This window comes from Anser anser, assembly GCF_964211835.1.
Source record: "Anser anser genome assembly, chromosome: 4".
Taxonomy (NCBI): domain Eukaryota; kingdom Metazoa; phylum Chordata; class Aves; order Anseriformes; family Anatidae; genus Anser; species Anser anser.
In genome coordinates this window covers 12,488,133-12,505,471 of record NC_139724.1, presented here as the reverse complement: position 1 = coordinate 12,505,471, position 17,339 = coordinate 12,488,133, and the positions used below count along the sequence as shown (strand labels likewise).

The 17,339-nt window shown below is 51.2% G+C and overlaps 2 protein-coding genes across 6 annotated transcripts; one reads left to right on the top strand and one right to left on the bottom strand.

Annotated features, from left to right (window-relative positions):
• The first annotated feature begins 42 nt into the window (after positions 1 to 42).
• Positions 43 to 7,578, top strand: LOC310899485 (sperm microtubule associated protein 2-like). Of its 2 annotated transcripts, XM_083835872.1 has the most exons (5): positions 43 to 3,542; positions 4,323 to 4,364; positions 4,526 to 4,648; positions 5,450 to 5,623; positions 6,214 to 7,578. In XM_083835872.1, exons 1-4 carry the CDS (start codon positions 3,429 to 3,431, stop codon positions 5,618 to 5,620), a joined length of 450 nt encoding a protein of 149 aa, XP_083691998.1. In that variant the 5' UTR covers positions 43 to 3,428; the 3' UTR covers positions 5,621 to 5,623; positions 6,214 to 7,578. The 2 variants fall into 2 exon arrangements, with proteins under 2 accessions (XP_083691998.1, XP_083691999.1); XM_083835873.1 differs by lacking the exons at positions 4,323 to 4,364; positions 5,450 to 5,623.
• Positions 7,123 to 15,553, bottom strand: HOPX (HOP homeobox). 4 transcript variants are annotated; one of them, XM_083835875.1, is made up of 3 exons: positions 14,608 to 15,553; positions 10,442 to 10,611; positions 7,123 to 7,756 (listed from the first exon to the last, which is right to left on the bottom strand). In XM_083835875.1, the coding sequence occupies exons 2-3, from the start codon at positions 10,583 to 10,585 to the stop codon at positions 7,679 to 7,681; spliced, it is 222 nt and encodes a 73-aa protein (XP_083692001.1). In that variant the 5' UTR covers positions 10,586 to 10,611; positions 14,608 to 15,553; the 3' UTR covers positions 7,123 to 7,678. The 4 variants fall into 4 exon arrangements, with proteins under 4 accessions (XP_083692001.1, XP_083692002.1, XP_083692000.1 ...); XM_083835876.1 differs by lacking the exon at positions 14,608 to 15,553 and adding an exon at positions 10,799 to 10,952; XM_083835874.1 differs by lacking the exon at positions 14,608 to 15,553 and adding an exon at positions 10,795 to 10,935.
• Between the last annotated feature and the right edge of the window lie 1,786 nt (positions 15,554 to 17,339).

Below are 17,339 nucleotides of genomic sequence, written 5' to 3'. Positions count from 1 at the left end.
GTAAGGGATGGCCCGTCTCTGTGCAAACAGTCCCCTGCCAGCAGGGCTCAAGCTTCTGCAGGCAGCGGCATTTTCACTGAGCTCGAGGCAGAGAGAAGCCAGCGAGACCCGCAGCAAGGCAGCACGACGAAGCAGATGGGCCTCACACCTCCAAGGCCTCCCAGCGGCGTGGAGGCAGGACAGGAGCGAAGGGAAGGCTGCTGCAGGCAGAGGGGCTGCGGAGGCTCCCTCACAGGCTCCAGAAGAAGGGCAGCTTGGCGGGCGGCCCCGCTATGCTGTCGAATGGTGTGGGGGACAGGCGGGGACGAGCTATCTGCCTCCCTTCGAGGCCGCTCTGCCAGTGGCCCTCCCCGTGTCCATCCCCTCAGCCCTCGGGGCGTGGTGGGAAGATGCCTCACGGCCCCTCAGGGCCGCCTGTGGCTCTTGCTGCAATCTGGGCTAGGGGCTGCCCGTAGTCTTCCTTGGTTTCCCCACACTTTCTGCACGTTGCCACATCTTTGTTTTTTCCCGTTCTCCGTCTTAAAATGTGACGGCTTGGGTTGTACTTCTGTGGAGTCCCGGTTTAGTACCGCTGCTGAGCCTCCCCCGAGGCTTTCATAACTTCCCCTTGAAGTTACAGCTAAAGGGAGTAATAACTGGTGCTGGCAGTGCTCGGTCCTGTGGTCCCGAGAGCTGCTGGAGCCCTGCAGTGAGGAGCAGTTACCAGAGGAGTGGAGTGCTTCGTGTGCAAGCACATTGCTATGCAACTGCACTGAGAAGGTACCAAGGATACCGTCAACAACACAAATAACTGCCGAGTTATCCTGAGGAGATGCACAAACTTAGCTGCCTCGTCATTATTTCACACTGAAGAGCAGGCAGCCTGAGCTGCAGATGTTACCAAGTGTTTAAATTCACTTCTTGTCTTTCAAGTTTCTTGCCACTTGTCTACACATTCACACGACAGGTAAGAAACCCTCCCAGCCCTAGCTTCCTAATCCCTAGTGTCCAAGCCATGCCCCAGGCCTCCAGGGGATGGCTCAGTTGGGGATTTATGCTGGATCAGCAAGTCAATATATTGGATGCTGCTGTGATAAATACACAGACAAAAGGATGCCTGGTTTTGTCTTTCCCCCTGCTCCTCAGTACGGACAACATATGACTGTCTTGCCCCTTCAAAACAGAAGCTGTGAACTGAAATTGTAAGGGACTGGTTGTATTAGTTGAATGTTCATAAATCCATGGGGCCTGATGGGATTCACTCCTGAGTACTGAAGGAGTTAGCGGATATTAAAACTGGACCTCTCAACAATTTATCAAAGGTCTTGGGAGTCTGGAGAGGTCCCTGCTGACTGAAAGCTAGTGAACGTTACACCTATCGACAAGAAGGGCATGAAAGAAAACCCAGGAAACTACAGACCCCTTAGTCTAACCTCAGTATGTAGAAAAGGTATGGATAGGATTATCCTGGAGGATATTGAAAGGCATGTAAAGAACAAAGCTATTATCATGCATAGTCAACAACCCTTCATCAAGAGAAAGTTCTGCCTTAGTAATTAGATCTCCTGCTATGGTAAGGCCATCCTCTTGATGGATGTGAAGGGAAGGCAGTGGATATAATCTTTATGGATTTTATAAAGCTTTAAAAAATAAATTTATATTTTTTATAATTTTATAAATTTATATTTTTATAAGGTCTTTGATACCGTCCCTCATGGCATCCTTCCAGACAAATTGTCCAGCTGTGAGATGAACAGGTTCACACTGTGCTGGGTGATGAACTGATTGAATGGCGGAGCTCAAAGGGTTGTAGTGAATGGAGCTACATTTCGCTGGCGGACGGTCACTAGTGGTGCTCCCCAGGGCTCAATTCTAGGTTCGGTTCTGTTCAAATTTTAATCAATGATCGGGATGCAGGAGTTGAACGCATCCTTAGCCAGTTTGCTGATGATACTAAACTGGGAGGTGGTGTTGACTCCCTAGAGGGATGAGAGAGTCCTTGCAGAGGGATCTAGATTGGAAAATCATCAACAGCATCAAGTTCAACAAAGGAAAATGCTGTGTTCTGCACCTGGGGTGAAGTAATGCCAGGCACGAGTACAGCCTGGGAGACAAGTGACCGGAGAGCAGCTCAGCAGAAAGGGACTAGTGCTGGGAGGCTCAGACTGGACATTATGAAATCTTTTTTTTTTTTTTTTTTACCGTGAGGGTTGTGAAACACTGGAACAGGCTTCCTAGTGTGCTGGTTGATGCTCCAAGCCTGTCAGTGTTCAAGAGGCATTTGGATAATGCCCTCAATAATTATGCTTTAATTTTAGTTTAGTGGTGAGGCAGTTGGGACTCAGTTATCATTTTAGGTTCTTTTCAGCTGAACTATTCTAATTCTAATTTGCTTTACAAGGGATTGATTTCATTGGCAGTTGGGACCTTTTAAGCAATGAGACTGATTGACCTCCGGCAGCAGAGGGAAGGTATTTCTGTGTCTGGCTGCAACAAGGCCTCGTTTCCCCTGCCAGAAAGCAAAAGCAGGACCAAATGGCAAAGGCTGCCCTGGGACGCTCCCTTCGTCAGAGAGATTGCTTAATTCCCTCAGGTTGCAGAACTGCTGAAGATGCATGTGTGGGGATATCTGTCTACTGGTGCTGAGTTTGGATGTGACTGTGTAGTGGGTCTGTGCTGTCTGTGGAGGAAAACTGATGAGCCTCTGGAGAGCCGCTTGGCTGAAGCTGCTGAAACTGGTTTTGAGCTCCTGAGATGGCTGCTGCCTTCCTGAGCATGTCCCGTCTTGACCTGGAGGCAGGGGGCCAACATCCCACAGGCAGTTCCCACCGAGATCCCAGGGAGCTGTGTTGGCGAGCGGTGGTTAGGTGTGACAGGGAGATAAATCAGGAGGCATCTTGTGAGGGAGTGTGAAGTGAGGATGCCCTGGCAGCAGCCCGCCAGCATGAGGTCTTCGTGGTGCTCTCTGGTAAGTATTTGCCAGCGCTGTGTCCCACTAGAGGTTTCAGTACCATCGGAGGAACCACAGGGGGGTCCCCAAAGCACTGGCCATTGTCTGTCAGCAGACAGTTGGAAGTGTGCTGTCTCCATGGTACCTTTTAGTAACCAGTGGGACCGTTGATAGCAGCTCTTTCTGTTTGTCTGGGCTGGCAGACTGTCCGTCTCCTACATGCTGGGGTTGCGCGGCAAGCTATGAACCAGAGAAGTACTTTCCCCCTTTCGTCGTCGTGTCTTGTTTGTTTTGCCTGCAGTGAAGACAGGTGGGCAAATTTGTGTCTCTGCAGTCTGAGAGAGAGCACAAAAATCCATAGCCTGGTGAGATCACCAGGTTAAACGGATGGAAGCTTGCTTGGAGAGAGGTCCCTGAAACACACTCTTGCAAGGGGTGGAGGTAAAGACATGGGTATTCGAGAGAGCATTATGGCTTTGAGTACAGCAGTAGTTGTTTTATGCTTTGTTGGTTTAACTGGATGTTTAAGGACACATCTGTCCATTTCTGCACTTTTAGACAGGATACAAGAACTCGCAGAACCCAAGAAAGTGCCTTGTGCAAACAGTCCCAGGTAAGAATGCACCCAGAGAGTCTGGTTTGAGGACCGGGGACTGACAGGGCCTCAGCCCCTGGGTACTCATTGGCTTTGTCACGCTAGTGCTTCCCTCTCAAAGGCACTCGTGACTCCAAGAACACCAAACTACACAGTTTGCTCTTCTCATTTTCAATCAAAAAAACTGGGCTTAACTTTTGCTGCCCCATCCGAGGTGCGGTGCTCAGACGTTGTAAGGCAGGGGATGGTTGTGTGGTGCAAGGGGGCTCGACCCCCTCAGAGCCACAGGCTGGTGTATCCTGGGGGACTCAGCACAGCTTTAGGAACGGAGATGATGTCTGTATTACGGGGCCAAGCTATGGCTCAACAAGCTGAACCACGCTGAAGCACCGTGGGTGTCACTCACTGTGCTCCAGAAAGGCTCCACAAACCCTTTTATACTGCTGTCCCCTGTTGTGACTGCTCTGGTACTCTCTCCCACCATGGGAGAGTTCATACTGTCCGTTCTCCATGGGGGATGAGCAAATCCAAATTTGCCCTGGGCATGGGAGACTAACCTCTAACGTACTGGAAAACCTCACCCACTTTCCATGGCACACCCTGACCGTAACGTTATTATTGTTTCTACTGTCATACCTGTGGTGTGGCTAGGTGGTAATGGTGAGGCAAGAAAAATGCAATCATGAAACTCCTGCAGGGGTTTCAGAGATGGAACGAAATGACCCTTTTTGCACATCCACTGGGAGCTGTGAAAACAGATGCATTACTTGAAGCCTCTTTTCTTTTTTGAATTGACAGCAACCCACCTGCACAGCATTAGGAAATTCAGTGCTGAAGAAGGTGAGTGCTCAGGGAAAGGCAGCAGCACTTTACAGCTGTGGGGAGCCATAGGGACTGTGAGTGTGTCCCATCCCAGGCAGGGAAGAATGATCCCACTAAGGACATTTCACATTTGTACATATTTCTAAAGGCACGTTTCACACCCTTGGTGTTCTTGCTAGGCTTGTGTGGGGAAACCAAGAAACAATCTGGACCCTCTCAAGGGAAGCTGCAACAGTTCAGCCATCCCCAAGAACAGTGGCACTAGCCAAACCCAAGCAAGACTTTGGCAAGCACCATGGCAGGTCAGTGATGCAGGAGCACGTTCTGGGGAAGGCTGCAGCTCAGATGCTGCTCTCTCAACAAGGGGATGTTCCTAGGGGAAGGGAAGGTGCCATCTCCTTGCCTGCCTGGGCTGCACAATGGGCAGTTCCGTGCTACTAAGACCCACCATGCTGTGCTGGTGATTGGAGCAGGGGCTGCCTGCAGCAGGGAAGAAAGTGCTATGGGAACATAGCCACCCTGAGTGCTTGGCTTCCAAAATGAAGAGGAACTGAAGAGTGCTAAGTTTTGGTGCCTTTTTATTTACTCTTCCTGGTTGAGGAAAGGGCTTCTGCAGCATGGGGTGGTTGCTGGTTTGACTAGAGCTGGGGGTTTGGATGGGCTGTACTGGTAGTGAGCCTTGAGCTCAGTTTCCAAGCATGTGGGGGCATTTTCTTCTGCTGTAACGTGTGTTGTCCTTCCACCGCACCCCCAAAAAAAAAAAAAAAAATAACAAAAAACCACAAACCTCTGTGGGGCACAAGCCACCAGCTCTCTTCGTGGCAGCCCTGGATGTTTTGCTGCCTGTGAGGCTGATGTAGTCACTTCTTGGGCTGCAGAGTGACTTGTCCTCTGTCCAGGGGATGGGAGGACAGGTTGGGGGGACTGCTTAGGCAGTAGGTTCTTCTTCTGCAGCTTGTCTGGTGCCAGATACAGCTGTGGATGGGACCATGTCCCATCTATGCGTGATCAGTGGCCGTGAACCTAGGTACCCTGAGCTGCAGGTTGGTCGTTCTTGGATGCTAGAAGCACCTGTGAGGACCTTCCTCCCCATTCTCCCCCAGGTTTCCAAGTTTGCTCTGCAGGCCATTGCGAGCCCTCGGACCCTAGAGCTGGCTCGGGCAAAAAGACTGAACCCTGACTGTGCCCCCGCGGGATGCTCAGTGGCCAGTGACAAAGGCCACGAAACAGGCAGTGGCCACACCGAGGCTTGTGGAACTGGCCCAGCCTCGTAAAAGGTAGGCACTGCTCCCCTGCCATGGGGAATGCTCAGTTGTCAGCCCCTTCGGTGCAGGCTGTGGCACCTTGTTGAGTTGGGTTTGACACACGTAATTAAGCCCTGTTTGTCAGCTTCCAAAAGACATGGATTTTACATGGTTGGATGTGTCAGTGCTACGGGAATTCTAGTTTCAAAAGCATCTTTGAGGTTGAAGGAGAACTAAAAAAGAAGGAATAAGAACTTTTTAATACTAGTAGGAATTACTGATTGTAACATCTCAATTATTAATTGCAATTTAAAAAAAAATCAACCAGCTGACACAGGGTGAAGTGCAGCACATTCCTTTTGCCCAGCATGGTGTAGCTGGCCTCAGCCCAGGCCCTAGGAAGTCCTGGGTGGGATGTTTCACAGAGGGTGAGGGCACGCTCAGCAGCTGTGATAGCTTCAGTGGGAAATGGGGTTCCTCCTCTCGCTAGTGTCCTGATGACAGCAGTGGAGGCAACACTGCTTGTTTCCTCCTTTGATAGGGATGGGCAAGACTTGGGTGGAGATGTGTCAGCAGGAAGCTTTGAGAGCCTGGTGTGACCTGCTCTGTCCTCGCTTCCTCAGGCCTCCTATGGACTTGGCTCAGTTCAACCCCGATGCCTTCACGGTGAAGGAGAGTGCTAAGAAGGCAACTTGTTCCGCTCGGATCCACGATCTGGCTCGTCCGATTAAGCGCTAAGCTTCCTCAGAAACACACTGCTGCTCTTGCTGGCTGCCCCCATCACCCCTTGGAAGATCACCTACTTTGGGTTTTGCTGCAGCTGGAAAACCTCACGGACATGCAGTGCAGAGGTAGCACCCAGCAAGAGTGCTTTCTTACAAGCAGCTCCCTGTTACTGGGGTTATCTGGGGAGTTAAATAAAATAGTAATTCCTTAAGAACAAAATGGTTACTGGGGAAAAGAGCAGAATTTGACCTAATGTGGGAAGCCTCTTTCCCTAGGGAGGATTGTGTCTGGGGTTTATCACTCTTGTTTTGCCCTAAACGTCAAAGAAGTAATGAAATAACTGTTGGGGGAGGCCAGCATAGGAACTGTTCCTTCACATAAGTGTAGCAAACCAAAGCTGACGGCGTGCAGGATGATGCAACGCAGCTCCTGACCTTGGGTTTCAAAATGTTTGCTAAAGTTCAGAGATCTTAGTGGCACTCAAAGTTATGTGCTTGTGACAGAAATAGGGTCATGGGGTAATGGTGTGAGTTATTTTTTAGCCCATGTACTGGCCTGCACTACTTACTACCACCAGCCTCTGCCACCCCAAGGCCTGGGGTGTGTGGGACTGTGTGGGCTGCTGTGGATGGGCTGTGGGTGCCCTAGAAGAAGAGGTTGCCCACCTCTTCAGGCTGTCCCTGTGGCAACAGGGAAAACCCACGGTGGCTGCTTGAGGCTGCCCTAGAGAAGCGTTGTCGTCCCAGACGGGTTTGTCTTCTACCACTGGGGCAGGGAGCACAGGCAGGGACATAACACAGCTCCTCTCACCAAAAATCTTTGGTATTTATTTACACATTGGACAAAGAAAAGACCCGTTCTCTCCCTTTGGTGACATGTAACAAAAATACATTCATCTTGTCTTGATCTGATTATGATGTGGATATGTGGTTTGTCAATATCCAAACACCTTGGGCATCTTAAACTAACCAAGACTTCACAAACAACACATCACGTTTTCCAATTGCCCTACTCTCAGGATCTTCTGCATACTAAATCCTAAAGAAAATAAATCTTTCTTCCTTCCTCCTGTGCTTGAACCTTTCATAGCAGCTTTGCCATCAGCCCAGGACAAGGGCATGAGCTGGCCTGGCCTGTGCAGCTCTATTAATGGATAAGAATCGTTAAACTGGTTATGCAACCATCAGAAGCTGTATACACATATACATACATATTATATATATATAGCATTTTTTCTATAAATAAAAATTATGTTAAATACCAGGGTATTATTTTGTATCTCAAAACTTTTTGCAACAGGAAACCCACTCTGAACATCTTCACCATCGTTTACAGCAGGCACGGAGACCGGAGCAGCATCCTCTAGTCCCTGACAGAGCCGCTTTCTGAGGGCAGACCTTCAGACTTCCTCCACTGTGCCAGGCGCTGCTTGAACCATTTCTGGAGGGGAAAAACAAAACAAAACACAACTGAGTGCACTGGGCTGAGTGCTCCTGGGTGGCTCAGAGGCAGCAGGACAGCCCTGTGTTCAGCTCTGGTGAGGCCGCACCTTGAGCACTGTGTTCAGCTTTGGGCCCCTCACTACAAGAAGGACATCGAGGCCCTGGAGCGTGTCCAGAGAAGGGCTATGAAGCTGGTGAAGGGCCTGGAGCACAAGTCCTGTGAGGAGCGGCTGAGGGAACTGGGGTAGTTTGGTCTGGAGGAGAGGAGGCTCAGGGGAGACCTTATTGCTCTCTGCAACTACCTGAGAGGAAGGTGTGGGGAGCTGGGGGTCAGCCTCTGCTCACAGGTAACTAGCGATAGGACTAGAGGGAATGGCCTCAAGTTGTGCCAGGGGAGGTTTAGGTTGGAAATGAGGAGACATTTCTTCTCAGAAAGAGCAGTCAGGCATTGAGATGGGTTGCCCAGGGAGGTGGTGGAGTCACCGTCCCTGGGGGTGTTCAGCAAAAGGTTCAGGTTGGACGTGGTGCTTAGGGACATGGTTTAGTGGGTGACAGTGGTGGTAAGGGGACAGTTGGACCAGATGATCTTGGAGGTCTTTTCCAACCTTTATGATTCTATGGTTCTCTCCTGACCAAATGGTCTTATCACCTATGTGTGCACTTCTTTCAAGCCTTGCTCATTCCAGACCTTGACAACCTGGATGAGTTCTCATTTTATTGCTGTGAGTCCAGGTTCTTCTTGCAAACAGAGTAAGAGATAGGCTAAGCAGCTACTGAATGGCATCTGTTTAAGTGGCTGGAGCATTGAAGCAATCACCACAGGTCCAAAAATGACAGAACCAAAAGTTAACCTGCTTCAGAAAGGATGAGAGGGAAACATAGTGGCTCTCTGCAGACTGAAGGACAAATAGATTTTTTAAATGGGTTAAAAGTTATCTTAGTCTTCAAGTAGTATGAATGGCTATGTTATTCTGTAGTGACTTGGCATCCCTAAGTCAGCTCCAAGATCTGCTGATGCCACTTCAACACAGCTGCAATTTGAAATGCTGGATAAAATGGGGGTAGATAAAGGAAGCCACAGTAGCTCCATAAGAAGAGAGGCATAACTCGTGTGTGCTGGAAGCACAGCTCAGGCTTGTCGTTGGGAATGTGCCTATGACTTCTACAACTTGCTTTGTTGCTGCTCGTTTTGTTGCTATATTTGTTCATGGCTATTTCTGAAGCTATTACAGTCACCAATGACACAACCGTGGTGTGCAGTAGAAGTGTCTCTCTTGCACTAATGCTGCCTTGGACCACATCCAGCCAGATGATTGCCCATCTGATCTCCTCCCAAGAATTTCACTTCCTGTCCTAAACCACCGTGTCCCGTTGACTCAGTACCTCTTTGCATTTCATTTTTACTGGTATTAAAGTGGTTGCTATATCTGGCTGGTAAAGCACTCCAGCTGCCAGGAGGGGTGATTCTGCGTCACACGCAATGCAGGCACTTTGCAGCTCACCACCCCCATCTTCATCCCGTCCCTAACATGACCTTTATCTCCAGATATCCAGGGGCACTCTGGATTTGTGGAAGAAGAAAGGCTGATTTAAAGACATCTTCAGAGGGGTTCTGGGCATATGTGGCCTGAGTTTACAACTTGCTCAAGGGGGAATAAAATGCAATGACATTTCTAAGGTGTTTCAGGGCTGCTGCCTTGAAACATCTGTACACCTGGTGCTAGACAAAAATATCTGCCTGTCACCAAAAGCCAGTAGAGGAGGGTATCTCCTTTTTCACTCCAGCCTGGGATGATCAGTTACACCCAGCATCCTTCCCTGCGACAGATTAAATGCTGGCATTGTCTGCTTGACTCTCATATTCCTGGGCTTTGCTAAGGGAGAGCCAGACTTGGCAGCTTGCTCCAAAATGCTGCTAACATTTTTTCTGTTTGATTTCTTTTCTATAACCCTGAAACGCACCATGGGGCTAGGAGTTTATAAAACATCTGCATCAAAACCAGAGCTGCACTGCAATCTGCAGGCTGGAAGGAGCTCTTTTCCTTTGACTCCCAGCTCAGCCTGCAGGTAGCCAGATGCGAGTCCCCGACAGGGACAGCCTGTCTGTGTGGATGAACATTTGGAGGCCTCTGTGTCTCCTGGAGAGGCTGACAGACTGCCCAATATGTGCGCTCAGGGATGCTGAACTAATGAATTGCAGTGATGGGAAGCGTGCAGAGCCTGAGTGTGTCCCACAGCACATCCTGCAGGCGTTGCATCTATCCTGTTTTAAAATGATTGTAGTTTCTTCCAGCTACAAAGCCAGCAGTCATGTGGGCACTTGGGACTGTCAGAAACAGGTTGGACGGAAAGGACAGCATGCACAGGTTTAAGTTAATGGCCCTAGAGCCAGTGACACACAGCAGATGCCCTTGCTCTGGCTACAGGGAGCACTAGCTTGGCCTCCTGGTCCAGGCTGGGGCTGGGGCTCGGGGGCAAAGAGACAACAAGGAACCCAGTGGGGCACCAGGCTGCTATGTGGAAAGCCGTGGCTGTGGGCCAAAGGGGCTGTAATTACAGGGGAAGGGGCTTTGGAGATGCAGGGGAAGGGTAGGAAGGGGGCTTGTGGAGAGCTTGTGGGGCACAGAGGCATGCAAGGGAAGCAGAGCTGGTGTTAAGGTGGGGGCGAGGGGTGCACACTCACCAGGGTCTGCTCCTCGGAAAGCCCGGTTTCAGCTGCAATGAGGCACAGCGTGGTGGGGTCAGGATGCTTGTTCACCTTGCAGAAGTTGTACTCCAGGATCTCCAGCTGCTCCTCGGTGGGAGTCACTGGCTTTTCTGCGTCCATTTCCTTCTGGGCTATGGGGCCAGGCACTGCAGAGAGAGGCCAGGGTTATTGCCAAGACCGAGTGGACAAGGGGTCCATACTTGCTGAGCTCCACCTCAGGCATCCCAATCACCACCAGCCCCCTGTTCCCCAGCGGCCTCCGGCTGTGGCAGGGCACATCTCCCTTCCCAAAGGTCTCAGCTGGGAGCCCTGTCCCCTGCCAGCAGCACCTGCCTCAGTTTCCTGGCTGTGGCAGCAACACTCCCAGCCGAGCTGCCTCACCATCCCGAGCTGGCAGGAACTGCAGCCTCTCCTCTGCCGAGCAACCTCTGTTGGTTGCTGTATTTATAGCCGGCGTGACTCCCGCAGAGATGATTCCTGTTTACGGCCGTATTTAGGCTTGGGCGTCACTCGGGAGTGATGTCACAGCAACGAGCATGTTGGGGGTGTGTGTGTGTGTTACTTTCAAGTTAACAGTTAAAAAAAAAACAACCACATTATTTATCTTTTTATCTTTTGGGACAGGGGACGGCGTCTGGCATCCAGCCTAGTGATTTTGTTTTTTCTTTTCTCCCCAGCCACCAGGCAAAATTGTGCAGGGGACTGACGAGTCAAAGGATGCAGGATCTGTTAGGAGCACAGGCTTGGGCACAGCAATCACTCTGTTTTCCCTCCTGGTCCTCCGGACAAAACTGGAGATGAGCAAGTGAGCTGCTTTGTTTTTACTAATATTTAATGCTATCGTGCGTGGGGATACACAGTCACGTTGTTCCTGAGTATCCCTGGACTGTTTGTTTTTCAGTGTTCAAGTAAGGGGTCAGTCTTTGGAGGACCATACCACATGCGTCTGTGCCCAAGCAGTCACAAAATTTGCCAAACTTTGCACAAATTTCTGGCAGGCTTGGCACAAAAGCACAAGCAAAATGAGTCACATCTCGGGTAAGTCCCACGCCCCTCTTCTGCAGGGCTCCAGGTTTGCTCCCAGGTGGCAGAGGGTCAAGCCTGCCAATGCGGTCAGCTAAAACAAGAGGACACAGAAGTCTCCTGACAGTGAACTGCCTCGGTGTTTCCGAAACCAAACTGTGGGTGGTGGCAGGGGAGGAGCTGGATTCAGAAATGTGGCTTTTCTTGATCTGTTCTGCTTTCTGAGTCACTCAGCCTGTGTCTGTCAGGTGGGCTGGCTGGTGTTGCTGGCTCCCCAGTGCTGCCAGGAGCCCTTGGCCCGCTGTGGGCCTCCTCTGGACCACCTGCCTCTATGTCACAATCCAGCTTCTCCTTCTCTTTCTCTCTGGGGATGTAGCCTAAATGCCTCCATCATACTGCACCCCTACTCTGCAGCATTACACCTGCCTGTTATCCCAGCTGAAGGATTGCCACAACCCACCCTGCAGCCTGGGGTGTACCGAATGCCTCAGGGCTCTCACTTTCTGGCAGCACTGCTGGGATAGGGCTAAGGTCCAAAACTGCTTTGCAGCTTGCAGGGAGCCAGCTGTCCTGTTCACAAGGGGCTGGGGAGAGCTTTACCCCGAAAACTAAATGCTCCACTGAGCCTTATCTGCAAAAAGTTGCTTTGACTAATAACAGGATCTCCTGGCATTCACATGGGGCTAGAAAGACCAGAGTTGCTTATGAAACAGCCCACTCTTCTTCTCGAGTCACTTGGTAAATACTGATTGTAACACGGTGGTTGCATAAGGTCGGAGCTCCTTTCAGTGCGATGGAGTGTGCTGGAAAACGGCATCGTTCACCGCCAGGAAGAGACCAGGACGAGATCACCCCTAGCACCCAGGCACCGCAGGCCGAGCTGCCCTCCTCCGCAGAGTACTGCAGCCACCGGCCTGTCGCAGCAGCTGGCTGGGCTCTCCTGCCACGGACTCGGTTCAGAGGTGTCCGTACAGGCAGAGGTCAGGCATCACGCATCTAGCCTGGACTCCCAGCAGCAGCAGGGCCCAGAGGTTCATAAATCATCATCTGCAGCCTGCTCCATTAACGTGCATTAATGCGTGTGCGTGGATTTGCATAGCAAACACGTGCCTCGTAACTCTTCCCGTTTCATCTTCCTGGCTGCTTCTATTTCTGATAATCCGCAGGTCCCTGAGGCGTTTTCCCATAGGGCACAGATCTTCTACCTGCCGGCAGCTCGGGGTGCCCTAGCACATGGAATAGGACACCTGATGTTGGATTTTTTTTCTTATCCCCTCTCTACCCTTGCTCTGGAGGGAGAACGTTTGCTGCTTCTCGAGGCTGTGAGATGGCTTTCAGGAAAAGGTCAACATCCTGCAGGTCCTGGAGGGCTCTGCGGGTCTTCTCACGTTGCTCCCCTGGGGGCCAGAGGTTTTCAGAGGCCACATGCCACGTGTGGCACCCTGCACAACACCTTTTGGTTGCTAAAAACAGGCAGTATGTGACAGGACTGGAGTACACCAAGAGTTCCTAAATATGCTCGTTGGCCTCACCTGGACCCCTAGACCCATTTAAGCCCAGTCCCTGGCTTGGAGCCCGGCCTTCAGGCTGTACAGGACCATTCCCTTGTCCAGAAAAGATGTTTTTCTTACTTACATTTCTTAAAACCTGGCAGAAATACGGAGAATTGTGACTGTTTTGCTCATCTGCTGAAAAGCACCACTGCTAGCTTTTTTTTCTGCCTATTTTTTTTTTGCAGGCTTTAGAAAAAATGGCCTTTTCTAGCAGAAAGGATGCAAGCTATCTATGCAGCTCTCACAAAAGCTGGGGTACTGTGGTACTTGTCGAGATCTGTGAACAGTCCCATGCCTAATGTTGTCTTCCCTCGGCACCACAGGCTTGAGTTTGGTGGCAGAGGGTGACACACCCAGGCAGAAATGGTGGTTCCAGAACCACACTGAAACCACAGCACCAAAACAAAAAGTGTCTGCAGCTACAGAGCCCGGGGGAAGTCACACTTCATTCTGACCATCTTGGTTTTAGGAAAGGCAATGTGACAGCAGCCACCAGCTGAAGCTTGCAAGGGATCTGCCGTTGCAGGTGGCTATAACCAGCACTGCTGTGTGCATGGAGACCATGCAGGGAGCACCTGGTTGTCTTAGCATGGCTGGTGGGTTATTTAAATGTACCTCCACATCCACCTTGTAGGGAACTGACAACAAGCAATGGCCACAGGTTGCAGCAGGGGAAAATGTTATTACACCCCGGGGGTACTGGCTGGGAACCCAGCTCTGGCCTGAGATAGGGAAGGGCATCAACCCTCTGCCTCCCAGGGGGGCAGCTCCTCAACACTGCTGGTGCTTGTCAGCACCTACTGTCCTGGCAGAAAGCAGCCACTTTTCCAGAAAAGAGATGATCTCTGTTTGCTCAGCTTTGCTTTTTTTTTGAAATACATGCACAATAGCTGTCTGGCTGCACAGCTTTCCAACCATTTACTGCACCTGAAGCCCCTGGAAAACTCTCTGGTCAGAAGCTCCTGCACAGCTGATGGGACCCCGTGGCCCCTTCCCCAGTGCTCTCCGCACCATTAGGGCTGAGACGGGACTGGAAGCATCTGTTTTTAGCTTGCAACTACTTCCTGCCACTGCAGGACAGAACAGCGAGCCGTCCTCAATGCAAACAGGCTGTCCTGTCCTCTCTCGCTCTGCAAAGCTGTGTCCTGTCCCGAGCTTTGCTCTGCCTCCTGCTGAGCCAGGGCACGGTCGTGGATAACATCAGCCAGCACGGCACACAGGATGAGGTGGGGCTGAGGCTTTAAAAATAAACCAGACCCCACCATAAGGAAAAAACACCTGTCATGCATCCTGTAAGCCTCCCGTTCAGCCTTTTCGAAGATAATACCGGATAGGAACAGCACGAACAGTGCAGCAGCTGCTGTAGCTGAGATAGGTCCCCGTGGTACACCTAGCCTGGGCTCTCTGCCTGCCTGCGTGCCCCTCTCGTGCCCCAGCCACAGGGCTTTCCCGTTACAGCCCTGCTGGGTACTGCTCCAACCTCCCCAGCAAGTCGCTCACCCCGTCCCCCAACCCGTCCCCAGCTGCGAGTCGCCCCAGCGCCCCCAGCTCAAAGCTCACACTTACCTGGAGCTGGCAGGCACCAAAAGCGCGTAAAAGAAAAAAGAAACCCGCAAGTCCTTGGGTGACTGCTTAAGTAGCTGCGTGTGCGTGTGACAGGCGGGGGCCTGAAAAACCTGCCGCAAATCGCAGGAGCTCCTAGGATCTGCAGCTACTCTCTGGGCTGGTAATTCAGGTTTGGCATCTGCTCTCCTTGGCAGAGCTCAACGCATGGTTCTGTGTGCTCCGGGGCTCTGGGGTTGGGTGGCACAGGGAGACGTCCAGGCTTGTCACCGCTGTGCTGGGGGACTGTGCCCTGCGGCGGCTGCTGGGACCTCGTGCCCAGGGGCTGCTTCCTGCGGGTTTACAGGAAGGGTGAACACACGCTGCAGCAGCGGAAATGGTGCTCAGAAATTCATCTGTTTCAGCTGCTCCTGCTCGCCTCCATGGGTCCTGCACGACTGCACCCTTGGCCAGGCTGCGCCCAGCTCCCTGCTGTGGGCAGCCCCGCTTCTGGCTTTGCTGATGGAGCGTGGCAGCAGAGTCACTGTTGTGCAGAGTTTTATTCTCATCTTATTTTAGTTCCCCGCAAATGGTTTGTCCAGGCTTGATGTTCCTGGCTTTAGTATGCGCTGTGATTCTGCCAGGCTGGGGAGGGGTTGGATCAGGTCCTGGATCAGGTCCTGGGTCAGGTCCTGGATCAGGTCCTGGATCTAAGCTGCTGCCGCAGCCCAGGTGCCCCTGTGGGCGCAGGGCAGGGGTCTGGCTGGGGATGGGAAGGGGCAGGACACCCCCTTTTCCCAGGGAGCTGTCCTCTTCCTGATGGAAGGTCGGGGGAAAAAGAAAAATCTTGAGTCTTGGGAAGGAGTTGATTTTCTCTCAGCTCACAGACAGCTGGAAGTGGATGCTGGAAAATCAGGAGGAGGGAGAAAGGACTGACAAGAATCACAGTGAAACACAAATATGTGTTTCAGTGGCTGAGCTTATCTGACAGAGCAAAGGAAAACTGGCACTGCATGCAGAAAGCTGTCTAGCTGGCTGGAGCCTGGGGCAGAGGGGCAGGGCTCTCTGGACAAACCCAGGCAAAAACAACAACAACAACAAAGCAACTGCCATGTGTTTAGCAATGAGCCGAAACTGTCCTGAACTTTGAGTGGTTTTGTAGTGTGAGGGGACACGTGGGCCAAAGCATGGGTATTGCAAAGGCATGGGTATTGCAAAGAGATCTGTGCCAAAGGGCTGAAAGACCAGCGCCAGTTTTCCTAGTGGGATGATGCTGACCAAGCAAGAGTGCTTTTGCTGTAGTTACACTGTCTGATAAACCAAGCGATGCTGTTCAGTTGCTGCTAGAGGAGGTTTTGGGGAGAAGACTTGATCCTGCATGCCTCAGGCAGGCACCCAGCCAAGGGGATATGTGGTGTGTATCTGTGGTGCTAAGCAACAGCAGCACGGCTTGCGATGGGTGGAGGCAAGCAGGTTGGAAGGAACGTCTGGTGTGACACCTGGGTGGCTGGAGGAATGGGGATGTGGTCAGGTTGCAGGCCCCTGCTGCAAGATACAGCCCTAGAGTTTGACCCCAATGTGCGAGGTGCAGGCAGAGACCTCGCTATGTGTGATGCCACACGCTTGCAGTAGCTGTGGTGGGTATTGCTACCTGCCTCTGCTCAGTCCTGCCACCTGCTCTTGGTCACTTTTGGCAACAGGACAGCTGGGAAGATAGCCCAGCCCACACAGGTTTGCTCATGTTTTTATGCTGTCTGTTATTTTCTTCCATGCATGTGCCTCAAACATTGCCAAATAGGAGTACCTGGTCCTCAGGAACAGGAAGAACTCCTCTCTTCCCTCGTTTATTACTGTCAACAGAGAGAAAATCTCTAATGTGGAAAAAGAACCCACAACAACAACAAAAAAACCAAACAAACAAAAAAACCCCACACCATCTTACTTAGCCTCTGAATCCAGCCCAGACTTGCACTAGGAGTACTGGCAGCAAAGTGTTTCAGGCTGAGACAAGCTGCTGAAATGCTGGGAGTCCTGCAGCGACAGCGTGAAAGTCACATCCCGAATCTGTCTGTGTCCGGATGGCAAATGCTAATGCTTTTCTGATCCTGAAATCTTTCAGGATTTCTCTTCCTGGCAGGAGATCAGAGTTCTGCTGGGGTTTGTGCCTGACCTGTTAAGAAGATATCCTGGCCCCAGAGGAAGTCCCTCTGGCAGGAGAGTAAAAGGAACAATATGCAGGGTGCCTCTAGGCCCATCGTGGAGTCTCCCTTCCTTCAGGGGAAAAAGGCAGCTAGTGTGATGCACACTTGACAATTTTGCATGACACTGTGGCATTGCAGGGAGGATTTGGCATTTGCAGCATATGTTTGGCATCCCACTCATCTGGACTCAGCTCGCAGAGGCCTGGGTATCATCCAGGCACTTGCACTACAGCAGCATGTTGGCTGGAGACACTTTGTTGGGGCAATTATACACGTAGCTCATGGCTGTCCTGGCCCAAATGTCCCTCTAAAGCAGTGAGGAGGCAGGATGGAAAGAAGATTAAGAGGAGAGAGGAGAAGTGACCTGTCAATCCACCAGGAGAAGAAAGGGGTATATTCAGGTTTCCTGAATGTCTGACTCGCCTCTTTGGCATGCACATGTCGTTCCTGAATTTTGTCACGTTTTCTTTCTTGTAAATGAGGGTTAGTACCAGCATCTCTTTTCTGGGCATAGAGCAGAGATTTTTTTTTTTTTTCCTAAGTATGCAAGTTAAA